Raw genomic sequence first — 17,239 nt, 5'->3', positions numbered from 1 at the left:
ATGCTTTACAGATTCTCCATGAACACGCTGATGATAATTGCTACTCGCGGAAAGCATGGATGGAAGCATACACATTACACCCAACCTGAAAATGTCTGACAACTTAACATGCTGCACCTGACAAACTGTTGATAAGATAGCCGCTACTTATTATGATACATTGGGAGGTGCTGCAGAATCCTCAAGCAAACACATCTTTAAAATATTCATACGCTTAATTACATTTCTTTAGCTATATATGCCACAAACCATTTCCAAATATACAAGAATCACCAGCTCTCTGGAAGGTATCATGGCTCTCTGGAAGCCAATCAACTATAACATTCCCTTCACCACTATCAGTATTAATATATGCCATGGTATTGGTGTCTATATATTATTTCAAATTAGAGCAATCAACTATAAGAATCGCTTCCCTATCATGACAAACTGCAAAACAGTCGTCCTGTTCCTATTGTTCAGTCGCAGTAATAACAACATGAGCCTCCAAGCTCATGATACCTTCCATTCCTCTCTCAGCTTGAACATGTCAGCAAGTGGGACATGAATTCCGACCAACTAAGAACTTCTAGTTGACATATATCAGAGTAACAAAATGCACCAACCAGAGGCATGCATGATGTGCATCAACATAAGTAACAACAGCACGCCATAGAATTTCAATATGCAGGTTCAAGAATAATAAATTAATGAAACTTGTGTCATAGCACATTTATAAGTGTCTCTTTAAGTTTTCATAATACCTATGATTGAAGGTAAATGAATGGAAAGCGAAAAAGATGATAAATTTGAGAAGTATCTCAGCAGTCCTGTGAACAAGTTCAAGCCAATGATTGGCCAATCAGCTGCTTAGTCTTCTCGAGGGGGGTTGCTGCATCAAGGAGGTATAGTAAGTTTCAAAAATAATTATACAAGTGTTGATGAAGCTGAATGATCCGCTCACAAAATCTCGAGCTGAACTCAGAAAGAGGAAAGATGTTGCAGTCGGATGCTCTTGCGCGGTTCATAGCTGCTACTAGAGTCCCCTTGCTCAACCTCTAGGGTAAAGCCTAGCAGTAAAGAATTTGGGTACGGATTGACTTTGTCTGGGCCCAACACAGCGATATAGAGAGGGCATATGTCCACAAAGTAGTCTCCAGATGTTTACAGAGATGTGTCCATCGGATAACAGCCGAGAACTCGAAGGAATGTTGCAAATTCCTACATAAGCACAATCATGTTTCAAGTGGAGATGGAAGAAACAATGAATTACCAACCAAAACCGTGTTAGAAGTACAATGACATGAAAATCTAGGTAAATAAGCATAGAGATTCTCATAACTAACCACTGTTTCATGGACATTCTGAATATTGAATGAACCACATAATTAACTAAATATACTAAATTGAAACAAATTAAAAGATTCTTCATGATTGCTGTCCACACAATACTACAAACTAATTAAGAAAAGGTAATAGAGAATGCTATAAAAACGAGATGGATGCACATAGAAATTGCCTAGATACAAGTTTCAAGTCATTATACCAAACAAACGTTTCCAGTAGCAAGTTTGCATCAATCTTCATCATAACATGCAAGAATTTCACTATTTGAGATTGAAGGCTATTGATAAACACATTAGTTGGATACAAGACTTTAAGAGCAATGTTGCTTTTAAGTTTCTAGAGTAGAAATGCAAATGCAAACTGAAGCATGACACCAAATCAAAGGGTGCTTGTATAGAACCAATGTAAAAATTCGTCATCAGATACAATCCATGCACACTCAAAATTAAAGTTACTTATGGACAGCACATACTTCCAATCTAGTTTTAAATATACTGAAACATCATTTAATTAATTTTGAATTGAAATGATGAAAACAAGGGGAAAGAATTTACTTCCATATGCTCCTTTGAACTATTCTCTGAGTACTATCAGTTGTTGCCTTATTATCATAGATGATACACTCAGAATAGTGAACTAGAAATCTATGACGTAATTCTCAAATATAAGAACTTCACATATTCCATGTGCCCTATATTTGTGCTATATCTTTATTCCGCCAACAGATGACTGCTATCACTCCAAGTTACATGGAAACTCCAACAAGTTGCCAAGTAATCAACATTTGCATGGGTCATTATCCTTAGATGCCAATAATTGTGAAGTACTTCCTTCTTCCTAGAGAACTGTTTCGCTAGAGACAGTCTACTTACAGAAGAGTAGCCTTACAGCACGAATGAACTAACTGAATCAGTGAGTAGAAATTATTAGAAGCAAGAGATATTTAAGAGTCAACTGGAGATATCAAATATGGATTTCGGTAAATGTAAAAAAAAATGTGGTAAATGTATTCATATATCTTAGAACAAAAAATCTACCAAAATCCCAAGCACCCACAATACAAATGGGTCTCTCTGTGTGTGCGTGCGCGCATGCACGTGTTTTTGTGTTGTCTGATAGCTGGAAAGTAGATAATGTCAATGTCCGTCAATAATGTCAGAGGGTTTTGGACAGAGTGATCTAGCTTGGTGCTTGTATAGCATGGTCAGATGGGCCCCCTGCCAGTAACAAATAAAAGACTTCTTCTTGATAGCCTTTCTGTTACTGACTAAAGAGTGATCACTTTTAAGGGTTGTGATGGATTCCCTTTTTGTTTGCAAAGTTTTTCCCTTCTTCAGATATAGTTGAGCATCTCTTAACATCAGGCTTAGCAGTAATAGCCTTACAGGGAAAGGACCAGTGAGTTACCAACTTGCCATCACAAGTTGTGACCCTGCATAAAAGCCCCTAAGAGCAAAATGAATTGTGCTTGAGGCATTAGGTGTAGCCTGTTCTATTTGCAAGGATCACATGGTGAATGCAGCATAGTTTTTACTAGTGGGCAGCAGGTACTTCACTACACTTTGGAAGCCTCCAACCAAAAAAGTTTTATATCATCCAGCCTTTGATGGTAAACTTTGTCCTCAAGTTGGTATTGCACTGAAGGAAGCTTGAATCCTAAGGTGGAGGTGCCAAACAATTGTTTGAGGTGGTGAAGGGGAATTTGATATTTGCACATTTGTCCAATATGCTTGCTGGACTATTTGGAGGGACTTAGAGGCCTTAGTAGGATCCTTTGTGTATTAGTGGTGGAGTGAAGCAGGTGGTATGTAGACTTCTTTAAGGTCAATAACCCATCAGCTGCTTGGCCTATGGAGGCTGAGGTGGTGGGGAATTTGGTCTGCTGAACTAGCCTATTAGGTTGACTTACCGGACCTTGGCCATTGATTAGTTTAGAGGATCACCTATGTTGTAGCAAAGTGTCATTTTGCCTTCCGTTTGGCATCAAAAGCACCCTATCTTGTTTATTTTAGACAAGTCATGAATGCTTGCTGTAACTACAATCAATAATCTAGATGATCCACATCTCAAACTAACTGAAATTTAAAAGAGCAAAAACGGAGGCAAAATCAGTATTTTCTACTAGGGCGGTGCTAGCAAATTTTTTTATGAAATCATAACACCATGGGGGTGTGAAATGAATAAAAGATAACAGAACAGCTCTCATAACTAAAATTATCTTTTGGCATTTCAATGCATATGACTGGTATGCCATGTATCTAACTAATAGATTTATCTGATGGACAGTCTCTGTCACATAATTTGCCATCATTTATTTAAGTGAACAACATAGCACATGATTTTATGGATGGTTGTGAATCTATCACATGTGATGCACATGAAACACATGGTACTATAAATTATGATGAACGGTCCAGATATGATACAAGAAATGATGGAATTGCATTGTGATTCAATTTGATACACTATCTACCAAGGAAGGAGATTGGTTCGAGGAAAATAAAAAAAAATGAGTACGGTGGTACTGCTCACTAAAGTTAGCCGAACCGGGACCGGGATCCATACCGGTCGGCGGCCGGTATGGTTTGGTACTACTTCAGTACCATACCGTGTCGGTACGGTAGGGCGTGACGGTTCTGTACCGGCACGCCCATTTTTTTTGGAGTATTTCAAGTTGCTTTAATTGGTAATTACTCTTTTTGAACTTTTTTAATGATTTTAAGTCTAATATAATGCTTTTTGATATTTTTTGATATTTTTATGATTTCGGTTTAACCTAAATGATACATCTTATTGTTTTAAAATGATACAAATTATAAAATGATTAGTGAGATGTTGCATGCTACAAGGAACAACATTAAATATCCTCAAATCAAGTAGTGAGGTAAAAATTATAAAATAATACAACTAATCACATATATTTAAAGTACTACATACCGATATCTAAAATCGAGTTGAGTGGCGATGCCTCTCGTAGATGTCCGAATCATTAGCATAGTCAGGAGGCACATTAGCCCACCCTTCTAACCAAATGGCGTTTTAGTCTGGTATGTTCACCCCATAAGGAACACGCTCCGAGTTATAAGCACTCTCGGATCTCTCGCTGAAACTCTGGCTCTGAGAGATATCCTCTGGCTGATAAACTGGCTGATGAAACGACTGTGAAGGGGCCCATCCGAATAAATCGGCAGCAAAATTCGACCCCTAAGATGCTCCAAATTGCGTAGGATAGTAGCCACCGGAAGATGCCTCAAACGCACCATATCCATATACGTATCTGTATGGGTCATAGGTTGCATGTGGCTGCGGATAATAGGATCTAATATACGACTCGGAACTTGATACGTCTATAAATTCTACTCCATGTGCGAGATCATCTGCAATTGCATCGTGTCTTGCTGAATGACCTCAAGGAGCCCAGTCAGGCTCCACTAGATCGTGCATCGTGGTTTCTATTCTGTGTAGCATGAGTAAACTATGATTCATCGATAAATCGAAGATTACCCTGCGGCTGTGTCTCACAAACGGTGGTCTCCTATCCTCCGCTGCCTTTCTGGCCAGCAAATCCATGACTATCAAAACTGCTGCTCCTGGTCTCTGAATCTGAGTGATTTGACTCCTCGACACTCTCTATTGGGGCTACAGGTGCCTTTTGTTTTTTTTTTTTGTGCGCTGGGCAGCCTTCTTACCCTTTGTGCCCCTCTGCTTGCCTATGTTCGAAGGATGTATATCATCGTCTTGATCGAGTCGACCGGATAGCATAGTGGCCTCATCTAAGCATTTCTCGATCATTTCTCTGAGAGGATGTCTCGAACAAGGAGTCATGTGGTGATTAGCTACTCTATAGATGTGACTGATCAGCTGGAAGGATGCATGGAATATTGCTCTCTACCCATTGCCCTGCATCGACCCTAGCCTCACTGGTTACGAAATTGAACGGTCGTAGAGGCGATTCTCGCTCATCAAGCTACGGCTCCTACTGCTGGCCCACAAGCCATCCGATTATAGGATCATCCTCGTCATCAACAAAAGCACTATGGATCGAATCTGTATATTTAAGCTCAACTTCCTCCTATATACTTGATCTGTATACAAGCCATCCGATAATAGGATCAACTTCCTCCCATGTACTATGTTAATAATAGAAGATATCAGTTAACGTATACATGTCACTTAAGTTAACTTTTCTCTTTTAGACATAGGATCGTGACTTCTGGATTAGGCTCCATCTTATAAATCATATTATGCAGAGCAACCAAAAATTCATTATCCATATCGATTCCAGCTACGGTGTACTGAACCTCAAGCTTAGATAGTATTTTGCAAATAGAGTTCATTATTGTCTTAATAAAATTGTACAAGTACAGGAACAGTCTAATTTTCAATGTTCTTGCTTACCTGCTAGATGCGAGTTCCTACTCATTTGGTAGTCCCACTGCCACTCAATGATGTTGCTGTACTCCATGCATCGGATCTGCCTCGATGATCTAAGTTTTTGCTCTCTCCATCATGTGATACAGAAAGCCCATCGCGGGGTATCTCTTCGTTATCCGCAGCTCGAAGCACTCATACAATGGTCTGATAGCCTTCACTAAAGCAGTGGCCTGCTGCCAAAATGTCTGCTTCGTTACCAAGTCCTCGACAATGCTTTCTTCAGTGCCAGCCATCGCATATCTACTTTTCTGTCACTCGAGACTGACAAACATCTGACGTAGGACTGCTTTCTTCTCAAGAAGGCTATCAAGTACAACGTATTTGGTAGCAAACCATGTGACTCCTGATCTCAAGATCTCTCACCTTGGATACCTCCTTATGAGTGAAAGTACCCACGTATGGCTATAAATATATCTGGTAATGGTTTGAGCTGTCTCCACTGCCTGTTGTAGCCTACAAATTTTTGCAATACCCATCAACATGAGGTCAATACAATGTGCAACATATGGAGTTCAGAAAATATGTAGTCGCCGCTCCTTCAAAATCTCTTCGGCAGCCTTATATTGTGGCCCATTATCAGTGATGATATACACGACATTCTTTTCTCTTACCTGATTAATCACCTCCACCATTAGTTTGAGGACGTACGTAGCATCGTGTACCTGATCAGAAGCATCAACCAACTTATGGAAGAAAGTCTTCGTATTATAATATATCAGAAAGTTGGTAATGCTTCGCTTGGTAGAACTGATCCATCACACATCACTATCAGTCATATGCGGGCTACTTGTTTTTGTATGAGGCAATTCATTTCTGTAGCTTCTTATTACTGTCAAGAAGCTTACCGTAGATGTCCTTCAAGCCTGAAGGATCTATATCGGGACCGGCAGCCTCTATGACAAAAATGACACATCTATAATACGTATTATCTGCCATATTCACTAGGATATGGTTGAAGTGGAATCAGGATCCAATAGCTCACCATATATTCTTCTTCAGCATTGAGTCAACCCTCTGCTGTTTCAAATCTCTGCTGAGAAAGACGTGGATCTAAATCATGAATTTCTATTTCTGGTGGAATCTCTTTGGATGATTTTTTTTTGCTACCAAAAGCCTTCAGCATAGATGCAATATGGCCACCGCCTCTACTGACAGCCTTTCTAGATGAGGACATCCTCCTAAACTCTGGTCATCTGGAGCAGACGCCTCCTCTAACTCTTTAGATTGATAGGAAGGTGGCACTGTCGCTCGACGGTTCATCTCCGCCTTCTTGGAAATTCTCCTTTTCGCTACTCTAAAATTAGCTAAGTGCTTCTTCATCAACTGTCGAATCTTGTGGACATTTCTGGCACATAGATACGTCGGAGTAACCACCAGCTAAGTGCTGCTTTAATTTGGTTACTCCTCATTTTTTGAACTCTGTGTTGCACCAATTGCACTTCCAATGGTGCTGACCTAAGAGCATTTACTAATGATTTCAACCAATGTCACGCTATGGCTTTTTTTCTTGATGACTATTCCTGCAGGTTTGCCAACTACATCAATTTATCAATTATTTTAAAATAGCAAAATTTTATTACGATGGAGATAATTTTTTATCAAAAAATATATCTGATTATAATACTATTTATTTATTTATTTATTTATTTATATATTTTTAATAAATTTTAAATTTAAAGATATGTTTAAAAATCATAAATTCATAAAAATATGTTTTCTACTTCAAAAATTACTTCTTAATTATGTAATACGTACTACTAGTTTTTTTATATTTTTTGGTATTATTTATATATTTTTAATTATTTTTTGAATTTAAAAATAATTTTTAAATATAAATATTTTTAAAAAATAATTTCAGCTCAGATCCATGCTATATATATATATATATATATATATATATATATATATATAGGCCTTTGGGCATGCATCGAAAGCTACTTATTTCTCAATTTTTTCTAAACTTAAGCCTAGACCGCTGTGCGTATGATCGCATCAAAACTTGAATAAATGAAGACCAAATTTTGCTGGAGAGTAGCTTGTATTCCCCTAAATATGATTCTGATTTTACAATTTTTTTAATATTTATATTTTTATTTTTTAATCCAAAAATATATTTTTAATTTTTTTAAAATTATATATAATCCAAAAATCATCCATAGATCTATATCATATAATAAAATTAAGCCTAAATAAAAAATTTTGGCATGATCTCTCTTTATTTTGCAATTTTTGAGCTATTTTTTCAAGCCTCCTAAAAAATAAAAAAATGAGATAGAAAAGAGGAAACACAACTTAGGCTTGGATCTTTCTTTTGAAGTACTGAATTGGTATGATTTTTGACCTGGTGAGGAGGAAAGGCGGAAAGGCCGAACGGCCGCTTATAAATGTTGTTGAAAGGCCTCCTTGGGCCTTCCCAACAATATTATAACACCACACAAACCAAAAGAGAGGAGGCCGGTTCAGAATTGGGTCGACTCAGACCGGTTCGCACTGAGTTCGAACAGAACCGGTCGGTTCCGGTCGGTTCGAGGCCGGTTTCGACTAGTTCGGGGCCAGAACCAAATCCAAATGCCAAGCCGACCCGGTTTCCAACCGGTCGGCACGGTACGGGCCAAACCACCCGGTTCAGCCTGGTTTGGCATTCCATGCTGCTCGCTATTCCTAGATAAACTTATTGAATAGAACCTAGTAGGACTGTAGAAAGAAGTATATGTTCCATCACTGCAAGCATATCTTTTTTTAATATAGCAATTGTTATATAAGTTGACGAACTCCTTGCTCATAAAGATATCGAGCATTTTCAGCAAGGTATTAAAATGTTATCAAGAAGAAGAAGGTATTTTTGCATATTTAAGCATTCAGTATAATTTATACATCAAAAAACATAATAAAAGATAAATGGTCAAAGATAATAGACTTCCAACCTGCAGGTGAGACAAGGCATTTTGTGCACGGGGCTCGGCCATTGATGCTTCAAAATCAATGTAGAAAAGATAATCAAAGTACCTAAGAACAAAAATTGTCACTTGGGTTGCATGGAGAAATGTAACTACAAAGGATGAGCTACAGTAGTTCTTCTAATAACAGAAGTTTCTTACAGGATAAAAATAGATAGCAAAATGTCACATGCGAATGAGATCGCCAAAGGTAAGTACCATAGAATTACAAGCAGCACAATAAAATAGCAATACTTACTTTGCAGTACCATAATTTGAATCGTCAACCACCCTTAAAGGTCGCTTTCTTTGGGGCCTGCTTTCAATCTGTGGTTGCACTAACAAAATTGTCATGATTTCAATAAAAAAAAACTTAATCATACTGAACGTGACAATGTCAAATTCTATGTCAGATACCTTTGTCAGATTAATACTCCTTAGTGCAAAGACCGCCAAGGCTTTAAATAATACTCCAGGACCTTCTTCAAGAGTGAAGACAACACTTGTCTGAAAAGATTAGTAAAAATTGTCTCTTCATTCCTTCCATAACATTGTATTTGAACAAAATGGCATATACCTTAAAGGGCCTATCTGTTCTTGGAATTATAGGCTCCCTGGCCAAAATAAGAAAACGAGTAATGTTGTCGGAGGTATCCTGCCATCATCAACACAACATATCAAAATAGACAATCATACCAGAAACAGTAGCACCTATGTTACATGGCCTTGCATAACTGTATTGGGTGCCTTTGTGGGTATGTAAGTGTTAAATTCTTTTAGTAACTTAAAAATTCCTTCTCGTGGAACCATACTAAAGTGTCATACAGGTACCATCTCTACTCGGGTGCACATGCTTAAGCTAAACAAAGGATCCAGATAAAATAGGATAGCACTGGAACGAAAAAGGACTGAAAGGGCTCCTGAAGGAAACAAAAAAGAAATGACTAATTGAGAAAAAAATGCAGAAATAAAACTTAGTAGTAGCTCCAATCTATGATTGAAAGAATGAACTGACACAATTTAACTAAAGCTTACAAGAAGAGCAGAGTAAAAACATCTAAGTATCAATCTAGAGTACATGAATGCTATATAGTCCAATATTTTCATGTTTTGAGTTGAACATTATTAAAATCATATGAACACGATGCTAATCATGATAATTATAGTGTCATCTTCTTAAAGAGAACTAAGAAAAATAAATGTGCACGCAGGTAAAATGGTAATTAGTAAAAAGAAGATTCACTGCCTGAATCATTTCTTCAACTATCCTAAGCCCATATATTTCTGCAGCTCGGGCACTTGCAATTGCTCCAGCATCCTTTAGACCATTTGAGGCTACAAGCTGAAAAAGAACTCCATAAGTTTTTTTTTAAAAAAAGAGGGAATATTTGTGGTTACCATTGACTAAAATAAATGCATAAAAAAAATTAATGTGAGCGGAATGAGCAGGGCATGCTTTGGACGAAGCAATCTGTTATCGGGCAATCTTATTGGGAATAACGGGGACATCTCTAAATACTCAAAGTTCCATATCCAAAGCAAGTTTTCAAGAAACTGGTCCAGTTTTAGCGAAATCTACTCTACAAGGTTGTATTGATTGGTTGAAAGGAACTACCTGAGCAGCGAGAGCAGTATCATCAATGCTTTCTCGAATAACACCTAACTTGCCCAATGCAATCTCACACTGAGCAAGCGCCTGCAAGTGATAAGGAGTTAGATTGAATTCTAAAGACTGAGGCATTTTGACAATAAGTTGAGTAAAAAATCAACCTGTGGGTGGCTTAAAACACGTTTTAGCTCCTCCTTTTTCACGCCTGGCAGAGCCATAAGGCAGTGATTAACAGCCATTTGCACCTCACCCACAATGTGCAGCCTGTGGCAGAGAAGCAAGTCATAGTTCCTATGAATACTTCCGCCTACAGAATTCTCAATTGGAAGAACTGCTTTATCAACTAGCCAAAGTTCAACAGCCTGCCAGTTACAAAATCAGCTTAACATGGTAGTAGTTCGAAGATTGATAAATTTAAATGATCTGAAAAATGTTTGTTTTGAACCTTGAATGCAACTTCAAACTGTTCACAGGGCACAGCTACACACTGTGGGTATGCTTTGAGGGCAGCTGCCTCACTGAATGCACCCGGAGAACCCTGAATTAAATTATAAACCATAATAAGAATATTGTGCATGATTTGCTGAAGATGCTACCCAAATACAAAAACATAGAACATGATCAGGCAACTAAGAGTTATACCTGATATGCTACACGCACATTAGATCCATGGCTAGAAACAGTTAGATCAGTTAAAGATAATGGTTCTGCAATTTTAAGAGAGTAACTATTAATATAAGCAAAGGTGGTAAAACTTGAAGAATCTTGATTTCAAGATAAAATCAAATGGAAATTTCAAGAATTAGCCCAAACACCTATATCTATTTTCAACTTTTGTCCAAGATTGTCAAAATCAGTAGGTGCCCTTATGGCGACATGATCCTTGCATTGCCTAAGAGACTAGGCGTTAAAAAGGCACTCACCTAAAGAGAGCAAGGCACTGATTTAAAAAAGGGTTCAAAAATGTGTTAGATATATATATTATATTTATCTCAAACAATACAAGCATTATAAGATTAGTTGTTCCAGTTTCAATATCAAAAATCATAATTGTCATGTACATTAGATATCATGTTTCACATCTTTAGAAACATCATATCCAAACTCCACTTCCCATATCATATTTTAAATGTAAGTCTAAGTCAGCAAAAATAAACCATTGGACATCCTTTAGTAGCTTCAAAATTCAAACATGATGACAAAACACCACTTCCCAAAACATGTTTAATGTTCCTAAATAGAACATAGCACAAAAAAGGAAATCATTAAACATCCTAGAGTAATTCTTTATTCACAAAGACTCTTACAGACTAAATGAGCCTCAAAACTAATAAAGGTCTAAAAGAATGGGCAAAAAAGAAAGGAAGAATACTACCTGATATTGGAGAAGTGCTTATCTCAAAGCCTCCTGCTTTGTCCCAAGCACTCGCCTAGGCATTGTTTTAGTAAACTTGCCTTGCCTGGGAACTATTGAGGCACTCAGGGACTTCCAGATCTCACCTGAGCACCTAGGCGAGTGCCTGGAGCACCTTTGACAATACTGCTTTTGTCCAAGTATTTCAATAAAACTACAACCAAACTAAGCTTTATATAAATTGAAAATTATGCAAATGTTTATTTCAGCATCCACTTTAGCACACACTAAAAACTAAGTATTTAATAAGAGATTTAACAACTCAAAATCAATGATGGGTCATACTATTGGAAATGAACACTGTTGATCTTAATCTACCCTGCTGAAAATGTCTAGAAACTAACAAATCTTACATTTGAGTTGTCTCCTAACTATAAATCAAACTTGTGCACAATTAGACGGCATTAATTGTTTTATTGTGCTAAAACACATGATAGGGAATAAAAATTGAATTCACGCCATCAATCATGATGTACACAGCTAAAACATGCATAGATTGAATCTAATGAGTTTTGAGCAGGCAAAGAAGGAAAGAAAAAATCATAGTAGCCAAAAAATTAAATGAACTAATAACCTTAGCATTTCCAAATAGGAGCATAAAAAGATCAATTGTCATTAAATGAGTTTAAACATGAATGTATTGGTTAACTTTTAAGAATTAAAAAAATGCCGCTTTAAATGCAATATCTCAAGGTCTAGACAAAACGGTGATTCCAGATTACTTACTTGAAAATAAATGTCGTAACTTACTTTATGAGGTGGACGTGTTTGCCAAGCCCATGTGTATGTATTTATATTAAGATTCCCACCAAAGGTTTAAATCACAATATTGTCGAGTTCACCTCCCTAAATGTGATATTTAGATATGCATGATATGATTGCATATCCGTGGGAAACCTATAATCAGAATGCTAAAAGGATTGAATTAAATGAGTCATAACTGTAAAAATTGCAAAAAAAGAGAAAACAACAGAAAACACTTATTCATATGCTAAATTATTAAAGATAATAGCAAATAAGTTGCAATATATTAAATACTGTACTTAAATAGCAAAATACACCAAAACCAACTTGATAAACTATCATAAAGTAATTCAAATTACAACACTACTTGATCAGTATCATAAGCTATACAATCTTTAATTTATTTATGCGAAATGTACCAAAACAAACGATAACATTGGCAACAGTGAATTTAGGTAGCTGTAAGTTTAAACAAACAAACGAGTGCAGTTTATTCTACAAGACATCTATATGGCAGTCTAGATGTCCAATCTTGATATTCCCTAATCATGATGCTGGATAGCCTAAAATTTCTATATCGAATGAGGTCATAAACCACATGCAGTTGTGATTGATTTAAGTATATTGTATCCCTCATTTTTGGTGATTTGTCACTCAAGTAAACCCTTTTTGAATTATCCCATCAAGATTATTTCTTCAGAGCTCAACCTAGCATAAAAAAATGATCTATGGAAGGATTTTAGATTTTACACTGGCGCACTAAGAATTGGTACACCTATACAGAATTCCTCGCAACTGCAATGTTAGAAATGAGTGACCCTCATGAAGTGTAAAACACCGTGTGGTGGGGTAAGGAAACCTAAGTGGAATAAGTAAAAAGTATTTGAATTATTCAAACTATCTCTTACTTGCATTAGAATGAGATGCTCTTGTTTGTTCAGCCTAACCTTCCAATTAATTGAAAAGGACCTTTTGTCCTGCTTACAGTTTGGCTATATTTTTTATAGTATCCATGCTAATGTATAATTTATTTCTTTTCAAGGAGTAATCTCAATGAATTTCAAAGACAGCACTGCTTCCTATTTCTAGCAGTCCTATTGTTCTCCGTAATAGTTGGTAAATCCTAATTGATATCTAAAAAAAGGCAGGTTTATGTTTCACAAGCTTGAAAAGCACCAATAAACGTATACCTGGAAGTATGAAGTAACAAGCATTAAACAAACTTTTTTCAGCATGCCTATAGTTTACCACTTTTGTTGGAAATAAGTTCCTAGAAACTACTTGATCGCTAAGGAATAGTCTTTAGTTCAGGCATTTGCTTGGATTAAACATATTAAATCGATGAAATTTTTCTGAAAATATCTGTAACATGTAACATGAAAGCCTTAGAGTCTGGCACGCTGAGGCTGGATGCGTTGGACTCTGAGGCCTTTTTAAGTGAAGCTCTGAACCCTATATCACCAATATAAGAAATCCTGCAGTAACAAAAAAGAAGGACTAGTAAGCATGGAGCGCATATCTTTATAGGAGTCTGCTTCATGTCACCTCCTAAAAAGATTCTTGGAGGAGCACAATCAATGATGCTTCCTCTAATGACCATTCAATGTGCCAAATACTAGTTGAATATTAAAAATTATAATCTTTTATAACTCTAGCAGCATATTTAAGATGCATAAAGCAACCATTTTGAACATTAAAGGACATGGGGAAAAATAATAACTTTGTATTAAAACAGAGAGCAGGTATTCAAGTTCAGAGTGACAAAGGATGATAAGAAGATTGATATGTATTCATAAATGTCATGAGTTTTGTATGTGTTAATTTATAGTTGAGTATGCACATGAATACCATATTTATATGGTCAACTTTTAACTGCATTGTATGGGCCAGTGCGCAGAAATATCAGACCAGAATGTTGGCAGGTAAGTTCACAATGGCACGAAAATAGAAATAAAAAAAAAGTTACAATAGTACTATAAAACAATTTTGACTTTTACTAAAGCAATTATCTGAGGACAACTTCCGCAGGAAACAACAAAGCTCTTAGAGGCAGATTTCAGGAAAAAGTTAAATAGTAAGGGCCTGTTTGGAAAATCCTGCTGGATCCTTGGGATTGGAAACAGAATTTCTACTATTAGATAACATGAGGCATGGCCTGGCCCCCCATGTCAACTGGGTTTCCCGTAGGGGAAAAAGAAAGACCTGCAGAGGCAATTTTTCCTCCCTGTACTATTCGGGCCTCTCCCCCACCAAGCCTCACCCTCTCCCTCTCTCCTTCTCTCCGATCTGAGGTTGCCAATCTCATGAATCCTGCTGGATTGCACAGGATTATCAAAACAGGCAAGAACGATTAGGAGAGTTAGAAGTACTGCTACTTTTCAAGTGAAAGAATAATTTGGCATATCAGGAGTTTTAAGGTTAAAGGAAATGGATGATTGAACTTCTGAAAAGCACTTCAAATGTAAATTAGATCTCAAAGAATCAAAATGGACAGATGGTGATTCTTCAGTAAAACAGCATGTGCCATCATTGATATGCAGTTCTTTTAACAGCTTGCCAATCGACAAAACCAAGATTAATGTTTTAAATCATAGGCAAGGACACTGAGTTCTAGTTTGTTGATGAAACATTGGTGAAGCATCTGCGGTCACCTAACTTTAGGCCCATGTATTTAAAACCTTGAATGAAATGGTAAGTAACTCATATATGTTCGAATTTAGTGGATGGTATGATTGATATAAAGGTTCTATTTGCACAATCAGACATTTATTTTGAAAGAAGTAGGGGTCCCATTTATTATAGCACAAAGAAACTAAGTGTTGGCTAATATCATAAAAGAAAAATCTATAGGCAACCAATTGCATGTATACAAAAGAGCATTGAGTGTTTCCTTCCTTTCCTTTTTGTGTCATTCTAACTGATATTGTAAGCAACTCATTAGCACATTTAGAATCCGTGGCCCAGAGCTAGCATTTATAGGAACACTGGTCCCTGCATCGAGAGCCCATAGCCATGCCAGTTAGGTAAATATCTGAAAATTCTCCAGCTAGGATATTTCTAGTTGCTACTATGGCACCCACAATCATCAAGTTGCCTATCAGGAAATTGATCATGCCTACAGGATGATGACAATATCAACACCAACGGTGTTCTTTAATGTTTTACACTTCCGAATTCGTATTAATTGCTGGAGTTAATGAAGACTTGTCTTTTTACTGTGACCAAACAGAGATATTCCTGGATACTTTTGGTTGCCAGAGGGAAGTATGGGAAGAGAAAAGACTATGAACATCATAATTTGAAACTTTATATGAAGTTGCAACTTTTCCTCGTTTTTGAGGATAAGTTGAATTTCACAACAAAAAATTAATGTCTAAAAACTTTTTCCCCTTAATAGATCATGAGTTGGCCTGTCAAAGAACATGCAAAGCTTCATCACTTTGTACATATTGAACTGCATTCTACGGATAAATTCCAAGAATTAAAATCGATACTTGGTTAAAACATCCAAGCAAAATTCACAATCAGAGAGTATCTAATAAATAAGAAAAACTCCAGGCTAGTCATGAATACCAAAAAACAATCACAAGACACAAAATAAGAAAAGAAAAAAGGGAAGTTCTAAATTCCAAACCAAGAACCCACTTGGGAGATCCCTGTTCAACTTCCTGGGCTGCTGCTCTGCACCCCTATTCCCCGCCCCTTCATTGACCTCTGATGAAGGAGGCGCTGATGACAAGTCCTCATCTTCGACAGGCTTCACATCCTCCACAGGCTTCACGCCCTCCACAGGCTTCGCGCAGACTCCCGCGCATTCCGACCTCCCTTCGGCTCTCGACACCTCCAACCTCCAATTCGGACCCGCTGCCGCAACGGCATCAGACCTCCTACTTCCAAGATCTCCCCGCCCTGTCCGGCAGAACCCCCCAACCCACGTCCCCATCGCCTTCACAGCCATCGCTCTCCCCCGCTCCCAGTCTGCACCCCCCTCAGACCGGCCAAGGATGCGTCATGCGGATCAAGAAGCCAAGGAGAGATCTTTCCAAGGGTTTTGGCTGGTGTTGAAGGGATGGTGGGCAGAGGTAGGCGGGCGGATCGCTGGCAGCACGTAGTTTTCAGAGGAAGAGGCGAGAATAAAAGGAGATAAAAAAAGGAGGCGGTTTTTGGTTTTGGGTGGGAAAAAGTGGGGCAGAGAGGAAGGGTTTAGCGACGCGGTAAATGCGAAGTGGGGAAGGGGTAGAGAATGAAGAAGCGAACAAAGGCGGCGGAAGGCAGCCCGGCGGCGGAAGGCAGCCCGGCGGCGGAAGGCAGCCCGGCGGCTGAAGGCAGCCCGGCGGCGGAAGGCAGCCCGGCGGTGGATCCTCTTTGATGCGCGGATACAGCGGACGGAGCTGATATTTATAGTTTGCGGGATCCACCCGGCAGCGTTTTTTCTGCTGAGTTGGCGGTCGGCGCCAACCTTCCCCCAGATCTTTTCCTCTCCATGCTTAACCAGGAGCCTTTGGAATCCGACCTTCTTTTGTTGCTGGATTATTTTTTATTGTTGTTTTTGTATTTCCATTACTATACAAAAACTAACGAGATTTTTACAAAATTTCTGTTTCTTTTGTTTTCCTTCTCGATTTTTTTTTTTTAAAAGTACTAAATCTTTGCTTCCAAAAATCTCTGAATGTTTTACAAGTAGTTAAAAAAAATAAAAAGATTTTATCATAAATATCTTTTTGTTTAATTTATTTTTTGGATTTTTCAAAACAAAAATGGAAACAAGAGTAGTAT

The 17,239-nt window shown here is 37.7% G+C and overlaps 1 protein-coding gene across 2 annotated transcripts; it reads right to left on the bottom strand.

Annotated features, from left to right (window-relative positions):
- Positions 1 to 665: 665 nt before the first annotated feature.
- On the bottom strand, positions 666 to 16,968 carry LOC103717615 (arogenate dehydratase/prephenate dehydratase 1, chloroplastic-like). 2 transcript variants are annotated; one of them, XR_015987738.2, is made up of 11 exons: positions 16,109 to 16,968; positions 10,948 to 11,012; positions 10,751 to 10,843; positions 10,467 to 10,667; positions 10,312 to 10,392; positions 9,943 to 10,038; positions 9,274 to 9,351; positions 9,114 to 9,203; positions 8,956 to 9,034; positions 8,685 to 8,766; positions 666 to 1,200 (listed from the first exon to the last, which is right to left on the bottom strand). XR_015987738.2 is itself a non-coding variant. In XM_008806072.6 (11 exons), the coding sequence occupies exons 1-11, from the start codon at positions 16,419 to 16,421 to the stop codon at positions 1,144 to 1,146; spliced, it is 1,224 nt and encodes a 407-aa protein (XP_008804294.1). In that variant the 5' UTR covers positions 16,422 to 16,968; the 3' UTR covers positions 666 to 1,143. The 2 variants fall into 2 exon arrangements, 1 of the variants encoding a protein (XP_008804294.1); XM_008806072.6 differs by having other exon boundaries at positions 8,956 to 9,023.
- Between the last annotated feature and the right edge of the window lie 271 nt (positions 16,969 to 17,239).

Source organism: Phoenix dactylifera, chromosome 1, assembly GCF_051530095.1.
Source record: "Phoenix dactylifera cultivar Ajwa chromosome 1, Ajwa_hap1_PhDact_Kaust_v1.1, whole genome shotgun sequence".
In the NCBI taxonomy this organism is placed as follows: domain Eukaryota; kingdom Viridiplantae; phylum Streptophyta; class Magnoliopsida; order Arecales; family Arecaceae; genus Phoenix; species Phoenix dactylifera.
This window is presented reverse-complemented; position numbering and strand designations above follow the sequence as displayed.

Coding starts and splice junctions, on each gene's coding strand:
- LOC103717615 (XM_008806072.6), bottom strand. CDS start 16,421: ATGGCTGTGAAGGCGATGGGGACGTGGGTTGGGGGGTTCTGCCGGACA. Junction 10,039..10,311: donor ATACTGCTCTCGCTGCTCAG/GTAGTTCCTTTC, acceptor GTTCTTTTTCAG/CTTGTAGCCTCAAATGGTCT. Junction 8,767..8,955: donor TCAAATTATGGTACTGCAAA/GTAAGTATTGCT, acceptor TTTTGTTCTTAG/GTACTTTGATTATCTTTTCT.